This window comes from Taeniopygia guttata, chromosome 10 (genome assembly GCF_048771995.1).
Source record: "Taeniopygia guttata chromosome 10, bTaeGut7.mat, whole genome shotgun sequence".
Lineage (NCBI taxonomy): Eukaryota > Metazoa > Chordata > Aves > Passeriformes > Estrildidae > Taeniopygia > Taeniopygia guttata.
The window spans coordinates 6,892,901-6,907,229 of record NC_133035.1 but is presented as its reverse complement, the minus strand read 5'-3'; the positions used below and the strand labels follow the sequence as shown (position 1 = coordinate 6,907,229).

General features: G+C 38.7%; 1 protein-coding gene across 7 annotated transcripts in view; it reads left to right on the top strand.

The window, feature by feature from the left end:
* RNF111 (ring finger protein 111) overlaps positions 1-14,329 on the top strand; it is a 43,832-nt gene that overhangs the window by 2,402 nt on the left and 27,101 nt on the right. For all 7 annotated transcript variants that reach the window (XM_030281031.4, XM_030281033.4, XM_030281036.4 and 4 more), the window contains exon 2: positions 7,867-8,762. In XM_030281031.4, coding sequence (XP_030136891.1) covers positions 7,886-8,762 — 877 coding nt within the window. In that variant the 5' untranslated portion in view covers positions 7,867-7,885. The remainder of the gene's footprint in view (positions 1-7,866; positions 8,763-14,329) is intronic.

The window sequence follows — 14,329 nt, the reverse complement described above, 5'->3', positions numbered from 1 at the left end:
GTACTTAACCTTGAAAAAAGTTCACTAGTTAAGACTTCAGCTGTAGATACATTTTGTGTCTTACAAGAGCACTGTAAACTGTGAAAGTGGCTACACTGACAAAACTCAGGAGGCTTCAACTTTGAGCAGCTATCCTATCCTTACCTTGTATATGTATCCCATACAATATTACTCAATATGCATGTTAATAAATCTCTTTTCAACCTTACTGACATACAAAGAGCCAAACCACTACAGATCTGGTGATAAAGCAGTATTATTTTGTTGTTTCATATAGTTTATGCTATTTGGAAAAGGAATTGCTCTAAATTAAAATTATATCTTCCTTACTAAGTGTTTACCAAGTGAAATCTGAGAAGGCTGGTTCATGGCTTTACTAGCAAGAGGCCAGTAAGGGCTATCTTTTTTTTTTTTTTTTTTCCCCAATACAGTTTAATCCTAATATTTGCTGTTAAGTAAAATGTTTACTTTTGTCTCTGCTGGTTGCAGAGTGGAGAAGTCTGCTGCAGTGTCCTTTTCCCTGAAACTGGTAGATCAGTTTAGTATCTATAAAATCCCCTACTTCTCATAGGTTTCCTGAAAAACAGCATAAAACTGTCCTAATGGCTAATTTCACAATTCTCACTTGAAAGGTTCTTACTAGCAGCTGTGGCAAAGATCATATTTAACTTTGTTCCTCAAAGCTTTATTGAGAAGTCTTTGCAAAATGCACTACATCAAGAAGAATTACACATACCTCAAAGGTCAAAAATGTCAGGGGGAGTAAGAAACAATTTTTTAAATAATTTTTGATTGCTGTGTATCTCAGAACTTTCCTAGCTATCTCGGGAAGCAAAATTTCTAGTTAGGATCTTAAGTTCTAATAAAAAATTGCATTTTGTCATCATTTTATAAAGCTACAACTTTTTATTCCCAAGTTCAATGCTGTTATGTTTGTCTTGGAATTCACTGAAGCCAAAACATTCCTGATTGCCAAATCATAATGCTTCTATCTTAAACCCATGATTTACATAGTGTTAATGTAGCTAACTGATTTAAGCCTAGGACATAGCAAAGAAATGTCTAGACTGAAAAATGTGCTTGTGAGCACCATTTTTGTCAAATACAGCTGCCTGCATCCATTGTGCAAAGGCAGACAGATTCCTTGCCCAGGTGGGTGTGTGCATGGTAATGCTTGATTCAGGCTGGGATTTCCTTGGGTGCCCTTATTGCCTTGGACTGACTGAGTGTACTACAGCACAGCTCACCTGTGCAGGGGGGGGCTCTGCAGCACAGCTCACCTGTGCTCACAGGGCTCTGCAGCATTGCTCTTAGCTCACCATCTAACAGGAGGTGCCTCCAGCTGCACATGCTCTGTGCACTTTGTTCCAGCTGGAGCCAGGCCATAGGTCCTGTCCTGAAGAGCTCTTCTCTGTCACTGTTGTGTGCTGGGTTCTGTTGGCAGAGGTGAGACAGACACTTCAGTAGTCTCCCTAGGAGTACAGTTCAGGCTCAGAGGTGAATGGCAACATGGCACAGCAGAGGCATTCTGTAGCTGTCCTATAGGTGGCCTGACATTTCTGTTGCAAGATAATCACATAATGAGTGACTTAAGCTTCAGAAAGCAAACCTTGAAGGTCCCAAAAAATTTTTTTTGGGGATAAAATTAAGGAGACTTTGTTCGTGTAGAGGTTGGATACTGTTCATTACAGTTACTGGGGTCTGACTTTGAGATGACTTTGTGAAGGTTAGTAAGGGTAATACTGTACTTGGAATAACATTTTCACTTCAAGAGTAGACTTTCCAAGGCAGTGATGGTTGCTAGAATTGCCTGCAATAAGTGGATAAGCCTCCCTGCATTGCTGTGGCTCACGTAGCTGTAGCACCTCTGCAAAGCACAGGCAAATCCTTCTGTCTGGGCTGGATGTAGTGGGCTGGCTTTGGGAGCCTGTAAACAAGAACTTGTTTCCAGAACATTACCATGCAGTTAATAACTCACACGGTGTATGTTGCTCTGAGGTACTGTACCTTTCTGTAGGGCAGAATGTGAGTATTCTGCTCAGAGAATTCTCCAGTGATTTTTGTCATGCAAAAATGGAGTCATCACTATGTCTGCATTAAAGCACAGAAAGGAAAATTAAGAATGGCTTGCAATAGTATTTCATATTGTCCTGTGCATAAAGATACATAATATCAATGCAAACATTATGGAATTTTAAATTACCTTTTGACTGTTGCTGTTTTGTAAAATGCATAGATCTTTAACTTATCAGTTGCTTTATTTTCTGTTAACCAGTATATAGGATGCTAAAATTTAGTAGCTAAAACAAGCTTTAGAAGAGCCCTGTTTTTCTAATGAAGTGATAAAAAGTGAAGAAGAATGCAATAAAATTTTGAAATCTGATTGCACTTACTTTCCTGATAGTGGAAGTGAATATTAGATGTTTTTCTTCTTGTCACTTACTCTGCATTGGACAGGCATACAGGTTGTCCCTGCTTGATAGGAATGAAATAAACAACACAGAACTGTCTCTTTTAGGAAAATGAGTGAGGGTTTTTGGTGCTCAATGAATTCCTTCTTTTGTTGGAGCAGCAGGGCATGATAGCACTGGGGTTCAATGTCCGTGGGATTGAGTTGGGGGTCCAACTTCTGAAGTGGCTCCTAAGCCTTCTGTCAGCCTCCAGTGTGTCAGGGCCATGCAGGAATTGGTCTTGCTTGGCTGCCTGCACTTGAGATTGGAAAGTGACAGTGCTTAGGTTTTCTCACTTTGCTGAAGTCCTTGTATGAATTTTATAACCTTCTTCATTTTCCTGTTTCTTGATATATCTAATGGAAAAGTCTTGCTGAAAGAATAAGAATACATCTTTTTAATGAGAGGAAAGAAAGGTTTTCTCATGAATTTAACAGTATGAGTATTAGCTTGTCAGTAAAAATAGTGTTAAAAGTAAAATCAGATACAAACTGTGTATCAGGGAAGGGAATTATTTTTAAAAGTTAGTTGGGAATTCAGTGACCATGTGCAAAGAAAACAAGTTAGAACTGAATAAAGGGACAGCAAATGCAAGGAGATTTTTTTTCTAGGTGGTGAAGGGAGTTGACTATATTTTAGAATGTGGCTGAAAATACATTTTCAGGGTGATGATATATTAGGTCACATGTATTCATCACGAAGTTTATGCCAAAAAACTGAGTTCTATGTTGTGTAATGAAGCATTTTACTGTTTTATAGTGCTGTAATTCTATATACTACTTGATTACTTATAAAGAAATTAATTATTAATGACAAAATCCTTTGCTCCATCTTATAACGCAGATGCATCGTGCTTTAATACACGATCATAAACTTGCTGTTAAGACCTCTTTAACCTTGTTTTTTGACTTAGCTATTTCCAGGGACTTCCTGGTTTGTATGGATTTTCTTGCACAGTTGTATGTCTTGGAATGATTAATATGAATGGTTTTGAGTGGTGAAAAGAATGGATAAAAGTCATGTGCACTTGATAATTTAGTCATACACCTGAAAGGGCAGCTTAGAATATCTATAGTTTTCAGGTAGCTGTCTTAACAGCTCTTCATTGAGTCATAATGGCTTAAAAGAAGATAGTAAATCAAACCTTTGAGAGGAAACATGGGGGGGACTAAGTCAATAGGCACATGTTTTGGTTAGGAAGGAGGAACACAAATGCTGATTGAGCTTACTTCATCTTGCTGCTTTTTGAAAAAGCTTCTGAAGACTACTTTTAATTAGAAGTAGATATTGTAGAAACTTCCAATGTTTTAACAGCAGATGATCTCATACTAATTACTAAATTATTTACATATTATTTTTGTAGTCCTTAAATTTTGTTTTCTGTGCAGAAGAAAAATGGGTATTTATGTCTAACCACTGAAGACACTTAAAATGGGCTGAAATCTTGTCCACCTTTTGTTTTTTTTGGTCAAATTTTTTGTTTGAAAGTTTGTAATAGCATTTCTGAATAGTGAAGCAATGGATTATTTGTCATTGTTGATTGCTGTCCTTCATTTCAAAACCACTCCTGCTTAGGCTGTTGTGTAAGTTTGCAGTTGAAGGCAGCAGCTCTCCTGTGAGTAAACAGTCCTTCAACATCTCTACTGGCTAGCAAAAAGGAAAAGCTCTTGGTTACTTGGTTAAATTTCCATGGTTGTAAAAGTATACAAAATATTTGAGTCTATGTTTACTGGCTAGTGTATGTAGGCTGCCTGTTGGAATAATCCAGTAAATAATGATGCAGTAGTTTTCACTGTGATAATTTCATGTTTTTGTCATCTTAGAGTAGTTTTTGAGGTTTCTCAAAGTGTAAATGTCATTGCACTCATTTTTTTGCTGTAACTTAAATAGCTGTATCTGTATTTCAGCACATTGGCTTCTGCACTAAAGTAAACAGAGCTTATATGCAAAGATAATCACATTCAGCATGCAGAATTTTCATATTGATGGAGATTCCTCTACTTTAGTTTAACAATAAAAAGGATGGGGGTAGTATTCCAATGACTAGAATAGAATCCTTTGTAAATCAGCCCTTGGTTGTGCTCACATAAAGAGAAAATGTTCAGATTTTCACTTCTTAAAAAAAATTAAGGGGTCAATTCTCTTTGATTCTGAAGTTATGTTAAAAGGACAGGAAACAGTTATGTATAGGCTGGACATGTAGTGTATGCTGGCAAGTTATGACTGTGTTCAAAGACCTTAAGCTTTCTGAATAAAAAAAAAATTTCCCCCCCAAATTGAAATATTTTGTGGATTTTCTAAAAAAACTTGTAATGAAATACAGGGTTGTTGTGGGAGGGTTTGGGTTGCTTTTGGACTGGGGTGAAGACTGACTATACTGTTAAATTTATGTAAAACAATGGTGCATAAATAACAGAGCTAAAAGGTGACCTTGAAGATCAGCAAAAGGACTATGTACTGCTTGTTCTGTGTGCTTGTGGAAGCTCTGAATGCTGTATTCCTGCCCTTGCTAGATATTGGATAAAATGGAAGGCTTGGTCCTTATCTTTTCAAAGAAAGATGGTGCATGTGTGTGAGGGTATGAACAAGCATGGTGAAGACTGTCTAAGAGCTGGAGCTGGGAAGGGTAGACAGCAGAACTCCACAGCTTCGGTAGTCTTTGTCTTCTAGGTAGACTTTCTGTATTTCTAATGTTTATTCTAAGTTTTTTGTCCAATTTTGCAACTTCTCTTTTTCAGCCCTAAAGAAAAAGGTAGCCTCATATAGTACATTCCACTAAAACTTACTGCTATTAAAAAAGTAGTGCTTTGATGAAGTAAGAGCCCCTTGTCTATATTGGTAAGAGGAGTTTTATTGCAGCTTGCATGTGAGACATGCCTGTCTGCTGTAATTCCTATAGAGAACAGCAGCACTTTCTAATCAGAGGCTATAGACCTCATATTTAACAGTAGTTGTTATAAATGTTTGTGAGAACATTGAAATGGGGCTTTTCAGCTGGGGTTCTAGGATCCAAAAGGTTCTTGAACCAGAAAGATCCTCCCAACTTACATGTTCTGTAGGTGTTAGCTGTGCAGCATAGATGCCTTTTGCAAAGTTTTTATCCCAGATAACATCTCATGGAGTGTAGTAGTTGCTAGTTGCTTGTGGCCATGAAGAGAACACAGGTTGCCTGGGATGATGCATCAATTTATACCCATTGCAAACTGAAATAACTAACTCTTTAGTGTCTGTTAGGAACAGTTAGCTCACAGCTGCTCCTGAAAGCATCAGTATGTGGAACAGTCTAAAAAATTCTTATTTCAATCTGTTCTGTAGTTTCAGTCTTATTTTGTCATAAAACACATCAATACAAATGAGTGTTAAATATTAGCACTGCATGTAAGGATGCATTAGCATTTTGAAGAGTTTGGAGATTCAGGTAGAGGATTATGGACCTGAGTAGGCAGGGCTGCTTAACCTGCCACAGATCATAGAACCATCATAGACTGGTGTGGGTTGGAAGGAGCCTTAAAAGTCATCCACTGCCAAATTCCCTGCCATGGACAAGGACACCTTCCAGTAGACCATGTTGTTTGAAGCCCAGCTTTTCCATGAACTCTTCCAGGGATGGGGCATCCACAGCTTCTCTGGGCAACCTGTTCCAGTATCTCACCACTCTCACAGGGAAGAATTTCTTTGTCATATCTCATCTAAACCTGCCCTCTTATGGTTTGAAGCCATTCCCCCTTGTCATTACATGCCTTTTTCAGAAGTCCTTCTTGAGCTCTCTTTGAGCCCCTTTAGGTACTGAAAGGTGCTGTGATTTCTCCTTGCTGGCTTTTCTTGTCCAGGCTGAGCAACCCCAGTTCTCTGTCTGTCTTCACAGGACAGATGGTCCACCCTTGGGAGCATCTTCATGGCCCTCCTATGGTCTTGCTCCAGCAGCTCCATGTCCTTGTGCTGGGAGCTGCAGAGCTGGACATGTTAGTCCAGGTGGAATAGAGGGACAGTCCCCTCCCTTGACCTGCTGGCCACACTTTTTTTGAGCCAGTCCAGGATGTGATTGACATTCTGTGCTGCAAACACAGTGTCGGGTCATGTAATGCTTCTCATCCAGTAACACCCTCTGAAGTTTTTCTCAGAGCTGCTCTCACTCCTCTCTCTGCCCAGCCTGTATTTGTGCTTGGGATTGCCCCAGCCCAGGTGCAGGACCTTGCTCTTAGGCTTTTTGAACTTTGTGAGGTTCCTGCAGACCAACTTCTCAAGCCTGTCAGATTCCCTCTGGGTGGCTGTTGCTGCTGTTTCTAGAATAGCTCAGGTGGTTTTTGTGGCTTCATGAGCATTCCCAGCTGTGCTGCTTAGGCAGCCATATTCCACACTGGGCATTGTTGCACATGATTTCTTCAGCAGCCTTTTGGTAGTTCAGCACAACTTGCTATAAGGTGTCAAGTATCCACTATAGCCTATTCAGCTGAGGCATAAACCCCCCTGATATTAGTTACAGTAAAGAGTTCCAACAGTTATCACAGTGGGAACCAAATTGTTTCATCATTCCCTTTTGAGAATTTAAACCAAAGGCTGCAATGGCAGATGAAGCAGATTGAACATGGATCTATTACTGAGATTACTGTTGTCTGTGCCTTCCAGTACAAAAGTATTTCTTTGAGGCTAATGTTATACATTGGCAGCTTTGTATTTTTGCAGGCAGGGGAACCTGCCCAATAGCAACTGCTATGAAACATATGCTATGATGTACTCTGTTTCTGTCATAGGGTAAGAGTCAAAAGTACATGGACTGAAAATAGCTTTGTACACTTTTAAAAGAGACTCAAGGTAATAAATGGATTCTTTGCCCCAAAATAATAACAGTTCAAAATCTCTCATGTTACATTCCTTTTTATGTCAGAAAAGAACAATGAATTCTAAGTAACTGACTTTTATAGTTCAACTGACACCATGCAACCCTGTGTATTGTGTTGAAGTATTTACTGTCCATGTGTTCTGCTGCAGGGGAAGATACAGGCCTTATTTAATAAGCATGCATTTTAGTTGATGGCTATGGGAGCTATTTAGCCAAAACTCAGGTAACTTCTATAAGCAGTAGCCTGTAACTGCCATGCCTAAGTATCAGTAAAGCAGACATCATCCATTTTGCAGGTGACATAGACCAGTATTTGGTCTGTGAGAGTGATAATATTTTCACTGACCATAAGAACTTCCCTTCAATGCAAATTAAAAAGAGTTCTGTCTTAATGAAAAATTACATTGTCAAGGAGTATTTTTAATATTTTGAAACAGTTGTGGTTTGGTTGCTGTTATTTTTCCATTTCCACTGGGGGATTAGTCATAGCAGTAAATGGGTTTCCTCTTATTTTAGCTCTGCTTTTAAAAAAATTGAATGCTTCTTTTCTTGATGCTTATCCATTTTGTTTTCTAGGCCTTTCTTAAATTTTTCCATGTCTAAATGGACTCCTGAATGTAATATAGTTTATACTCTAAAAGCGGATATGAAGAGTGAAGTTCCTTCTGATGCACCAAAGAGACAGGAGAGTCTGAAGGGGATCCTCTTGAACCCTGAGCCTATTGGGGCGGCCAAAAGCTTCACTGCAGAAGTTGAGATGATTGCCAGTAAAGTAGGGAATGAGTTCTCTCACTTGTGTGGTGATTCTCAAAAGCAAAAGGACATGAATGGCAACCATACAGACCAAGAAAAAGGTATTGTGGTGCGAAAAAAACGCAAGAGCCAGCAGGCTGGTCCTTCATACACTCAAAACTGTCCTGATAAAGAAAATAAAGGCATTTTAGGATTGAGACAGCATCTAGAAACACAGAGTGAAGACAATGATTCTTCTTTTAGTGACTGTATCTCATCGCCTTCATCTAGTTTGCATTTTGGAGACTCTGACACAGTAACATCTGATGAAGAAAAAGATGGTCCTGTGAGACACCCTCAGGCAGTGTTGAATACTCCAAGTAGAACTCACAGTGCAAGGTCACAAAAGTGGCCTCGGACTGAGGCAGACTCTGTACCCGGGTTATTGATGAAAAGGCCCTGTTTTCACAACAATTCTTTAAGGAGACTTCCATATAGGAAGAGAGCTGTGAAAACAAGTTCATCACAGCGGACACAGAACCAAAAAGAACGAATTTTAATGCAGAGGAAAAAGCGGGAAGTGTTAGCTCGAAGAAAGTACGCTTTACTCCCCAGTTCTAGCAGCTCCAGTGAGAATGATCTCAGTACTGAATCTTCTTCCAGTTCATCTACTGAAGGGGAGGAAGACCTGTTTGTGTCCCCTGGTGAAAACCACCAGAATAGCACAGCTGTTCCTTCAGGTAAAACTAAATTCCTGAGGTTATTTTGTGTTACCTTTCATTGAGTATAATAGGCTTTTGTACAAGTTCTTTGGAGCAGTTTTTGAGGTTAATACTACAGATAGACTTACTGCAAGTATTGTGAACATTGCAACCTAAATTCTTGATGGGAGAAATACATTCAGATCTTAAAGCAGAATTATAGCAAATCTAAAATCTTGAATGTGAAAGCTAATGGCCTCTGAAGAACATAGTGGAAGTTGCTCAGTCTGATTAGTCACATGCTGCTGAGTTGATCCATTTTTATTGTTTTAGCTGTTGAATTGTGTTAAAAATTTTAGCTTTGAACTGATTGTGGTAATAATTTTATTTTCAGAATGTACAAATACCTGCTAATATTTAATTGCTCTTGACAATTTAGAAAAACATGAAGAAGAAAGTCCATTGTTGAAATATGAGTCAGTTGAAGGTAGCTTTAGTACTGAGATAATGAGAGGAAAGTATTGTGTATGTACGAAATGTTTTACCCAGATAAACTCAATGCAAGGCAGTTGATTTACACAGTTATTTTTCTAATATGTCTTGTCACAGTATCTGAATCCTTGAGTGCTTGGAGGAAGCTTTATTGGGGTATGGTTTTGTTTGGTTTGGGTATTTTTTCCTGGTTTGTTTGTTGTGTTTTTTTTTTTTTAATTGGCAGATTTTTTTGGACTTCCTTGTGTGTTAAATTTGCCAAGTGAAAGTAGCTGTGCATTCTATTTTATTTCAGCTTTTTAGAGAGCATGGGGAAGTAGATAGAACACAGCATGGTGTTAATCTGTGCAACCATGTGTTTTATCTAGTGACAAATGTGTTTTAATAAGTGAAACCGTATCTCAGGCTGTGCTGATCATCCTCTAAGAAAATGTGTTTGGAAATACAAGGACAGGTTAAAAAAAAACAAAAGTGTGAATGTTCATGTTAGGGCAGGAGTTATACTTGAGCATAACCAGAGTACTAAAGTCTAGATTACTGCTTGTTACTCATTGCAGTAGGAAATAATGTCTGTGATGTTTAAATACAAGAAGTAAAACCTGTAATATGAAAGTCTTGCTTATGCAGTGCTAGGGCTGAGCATATATAACTCTGAAACAGAAGAATTATTGCACAGCCTTAATTATCTTAATGCATATTTTTGGGAATAGACATTAATTAGGCCTAAAAAATATACATTTGACATGCATGTGTAACCATATTGAAGAATATGATTTGTAAATAATAAATAATGGGGATATATATACATGTATATGAAAAGCCAGTTTGAGAAACTACTGTGTTAACACATTTGTTTCCAAGTTAGTGGTTTCTTAACCATTTTCAGAGAGGGTGGAGTTCTATGTAACTAAAATGATGCAGGATCAATAACAACTCTCCTTCCACACACATGTGGAAAAGTCCAATGGATTAATTGTTAGACTACATGAAAAGGACTCTTAATTAATGAATGTGTTTATTTTCATGTCATGAATGAAAAAACCTCTTAGTTCTGCACCAGTAATTTCAGATTAGAATACTGACATGAGTTGGAACTGAAAGAAAGCCTGCTTTAAAGATTGTGTCCTGTCATTTGTGCCTGTACTCCAGGACCAACACTGGCAGGGAGCTGAAAAGCAATTCTGGCTTAGTGTGTGTGACTACTGTGGGGGTTTTTCCACTGGAAATATATATTGATGGAAAGGTTTCTGAGCATTTTGTTTACATTGCAGATGTAATGGGAAGTTGAGCAGACATCCTCTGTGAAAGTGCCCTATTTTTAGCAAGATAAAAATGTGGTTAACATTTTTTGTAGCTTTGTGCTGTTATATAAGGCATTTCTGGTTATTGAGTTAATTAGGACAGAAATGGGGCCAGCTGGAAAACAGCTATGCAACTTCTCTGTATAGTGAGCAAGCATGATGGGGTTTTTATATGAGGAAAGACTTGTCTTTCCTCATATAGAGGAAATACAGTAATGCTATGCGAGCTTGTTAATGTTAGGGAAAATTTCTCTGCTTTACATTGACACATATCTGCTGAATTTACAGTGTGCTGAAGGACAAATAACTTCTGCTAAGAATATGAGGCTGGGCATGTAAATGTAAAGGTGCTAGAGGACAGACTTAGGGAAGGAGGAGAATAATATTTGGAAGAGAAAATACATTTTAAAAAGATGTGGTAATAACTGATTTTTTAAAAAGCAGGCTTCAAAGTGATGTGTTTAGTCTTGTAGCCTACTGAATAGCAATTTATATTGAGGATATTGCAGAAAATATTTCTTTGCTTTGAATGTTGATGTTTAACTAAAGATACAGTGCATTTAAAGAACTAGTAAGTTAAATTAGTTGAAACTGTTCTGAAAACCATTTCTTTCTGATTGTTGCAAGAAATGGAAGTCACAGACCTTTTAACCAAAGAAGTATTTAGTAAGTTAATTCTTATAATTAATAAAATTAACTTGGCTAATTTTGGAAATTGGCTAATATGGAAAAATCATATGAATGGAGATGTGAAGGAGGCTTTTTTTGTTTAACAAAACCTTTATCAAAAACAAATAGCATTATATGGGTTTTTTTTCTCTTGTTCTGTTAGGGTTTAAGCTATTCTAGTGAAACCTTGTAGTTTTGGAGTGTGAACAGCACATCCTGACACCTGGGACTAGATGATATTGTTTTACCAACTGTGTGCCATGGAAGGCATTGTTCTCATTATATCTGGGATGGGCAGCTGCAGCTCATTCAGGGGAGACAGGAGGTGGGGGCATAAGGCCAGCATAAAACCAGCTGTGTGGAGCTTAATGATCCTTACAGCTGAAGGTGCAGGTGCTTACAGGGCTGTATATTCTAATTGCAGTGTTGATCAGCTGGTTTCAATTGCAATACTGGGCTTGCAGTTAGAATGACAGAAGGCAGCAGCATTTTTGCTGGGAGACATGAATTTTGATTCTGTGTTTTGTTTAGGTAGTGCAGAATCTTTTCTCTAACCCTGTGTAAACATCAACAGAAATAATCCTGCTCCGCCTTTGCCTATAAAAGATGGCAAAATCCAGCTTTTGCTGTTGTTGTGTCTCCTATGTTTTAATGCAAATTTTCTGCTTCTGCAGGTATTTGATTTTCATTTTGGATCTAAAGGATTGGAGCTACCCTTTGGAGGCAGTCTGTGGAGGGAAATCTAGCAAAAGCTTAAATTGGAACAATTTTTTAACCTTACATACACTGAGTTGGCAATAAAGCAGAACCCTAGAAAACTGCAAAGTGTTGTTAGAAAAAACAAGCTGCATAGAGTTTTGCATTGTCATAAATTGTTCAAATTGTTCACCTAATAACTTACGATTCCTTCAGGGTCTGACATGTTCTTTTATATTTTTGAACAAGTAATGCTAGACAGATTTTTCTCTTCTTAGAATATAATGCTGATAAGAAGCTGCTCCAAATTTTGTTCAAAGCTGCTTAGAATAAGACAGTGTTTATTCACTCCTGTTAGAGAATTGTCTTAATTCTCTAACATTTGTTGTCTATCTTCCAAAAAAACATTGAATAGTGACATTTAGTATTTTACAAGCCAGAGGCTGGTGAAAACATTAAGCATATACTGCTTCATGCTCAGATTATTTTAACAGGTTTAAGATAAACAGGTATTAAGTGGAAGTGAGCTGCCTGTTGTTAAAGTTGATTATTTCTCAGTTACTTAATCCCTCCTACAAACTACAGCATGCAGTCCTTTTCTCACACCATCTGATGCAGCTCATAATTCCTACCTTTTATCTCAATAGCATTAGTGGATAAGGAAGGGTATAAGTATCCTGTTTACCATGCTGCTTACTGGAGAAGAACTGGGAAGTGGTGAGGAAGGGAGCACCTGGCTTTGTGAGCAGTGGACATTAATCAGTGTTGCTATATCCATCTGCTGTGAATTGGGGCTTTAAATAGCTACAGTAATAGAAGTTAGTCTGGAATTCACTTCAGCCCTGCTGCAGCTTTCTGTGCTAAAAAGATGCTATTTTTAGAGTTGGCTTGTTATGGCATTGCCCACAGGGCTGGTTTTAGTACAAGGTTAAGAACGTTTAGTACAGGTTTCAATTAGCATGGTTCACAGTTGGGCAAAATCCCCTAGCTGTGCTTGACTATCTTTTCCACCAGGGTGCAGACTCCTAAGCAATTTGTGTGCTTTGGAAAACTTTTCCATCATTGGAAGTTATATTCCAAGTAAGTCTCAGAAAAAGTAAGATACAAAAAAACTGTCATCACAGAACCCTAAGGCAACAGGCAGGTTCTTGCCAGAATGTTGACAGCATTAAATCTTAGTTACTATTAAGTCTTTCTTTTCTTAGCAGGATTTTATGAGTAGAATGGCACTGGATTTCTATAAGTAGAATCAATGTAATGCAATCTGTAAATAACATAATACAAAATTTGTGCTACCACTAAGTTAAAATTTCTAATCACCTGGACCCTCTGCAGATCAGGTCAAATCTTAACATGTGGTTTTCTTTATCAACCTAAAAATCATAATCTAGATTTCAAAACCATATAAAAGAGCATGAGTCACTCACTCAATCCTCAGAGGAAGCAGATGATGAATGAGGTGTCCCTTGCCACCCGTGACAGGAGGGGGTCACATCTCTGGTCCAGGTTCCCACTTGGGGCTTGTAGCTGCTGGAATTTCTGGCTGGTGCTCTGGCTGCTGTCAGCTCCCCTGTGCTGTGGCAGGCTCACCAACAGCACCTGCTTGGCCTCCTGCCGGACCTTCAAGGCCACCAGGGAAGGGAGTGATCGTCCTGGCGCCCAGGAATCTTGAGACATCTAGGGAGGGAAAGGACAAATGTGTTTGGTCTGCCTGCTTGGTTCACAGGACCTTCAGAGCCTGAGAACGAGAGCAGAGCCCCAGATACGTGACCAGCTCAGTCACGGAGGATGGCTCCTCGTGCAGTGGTGTTACCCTGACAGGCCCAGAGCAGGGCTACCCCAGCCATACCATACCAGGCATTTGAGAGGTAGAGGAGAAGTACTCATCAATACTAGCAGGATATTATTCATTTCAAGCTGAATTGCTATCCAAGTCATTATCTTTAATTCAGGACCATAAGTGGTTGTAGAGGCACATAGTCCCACATTCAACACACTGACTGACAGCTGTCCATGAGCAATGACTGGACAAGAGAGTGTGCTCTGACATCTGTGACATTGTTGTGGATGCTGGTGGTATGAGAGCTTTTAGTTAAAATTTGTAGCCTGAATTTTCTACTCTGACTGCGCAGGTTTTTTTTGCCTGCTGCAGCTGGCAGAGAGGACACGTGCCTGAATGGGCTTTTGGTCTGATCCATTGAAAGCTTGGAACTCAGAATAAGTCATCTCTCTCACTGGAACTTGACTGCTGATTTTAAATCTCTTCTGGTTTCACTTAAGAGTTGATCAGACTGTCTCATTTGAAACTGTGTATTGTGAAATGCTTTTATTACCTTACATGTAATATTCAGACTGGTTAAACTCCATGTTAATTGCAAAATAGATGTGAAAATAGCGAGAATGACAGCAGTCAGCTGAACATAAATTTGGGTATTACACCAGTGTTAT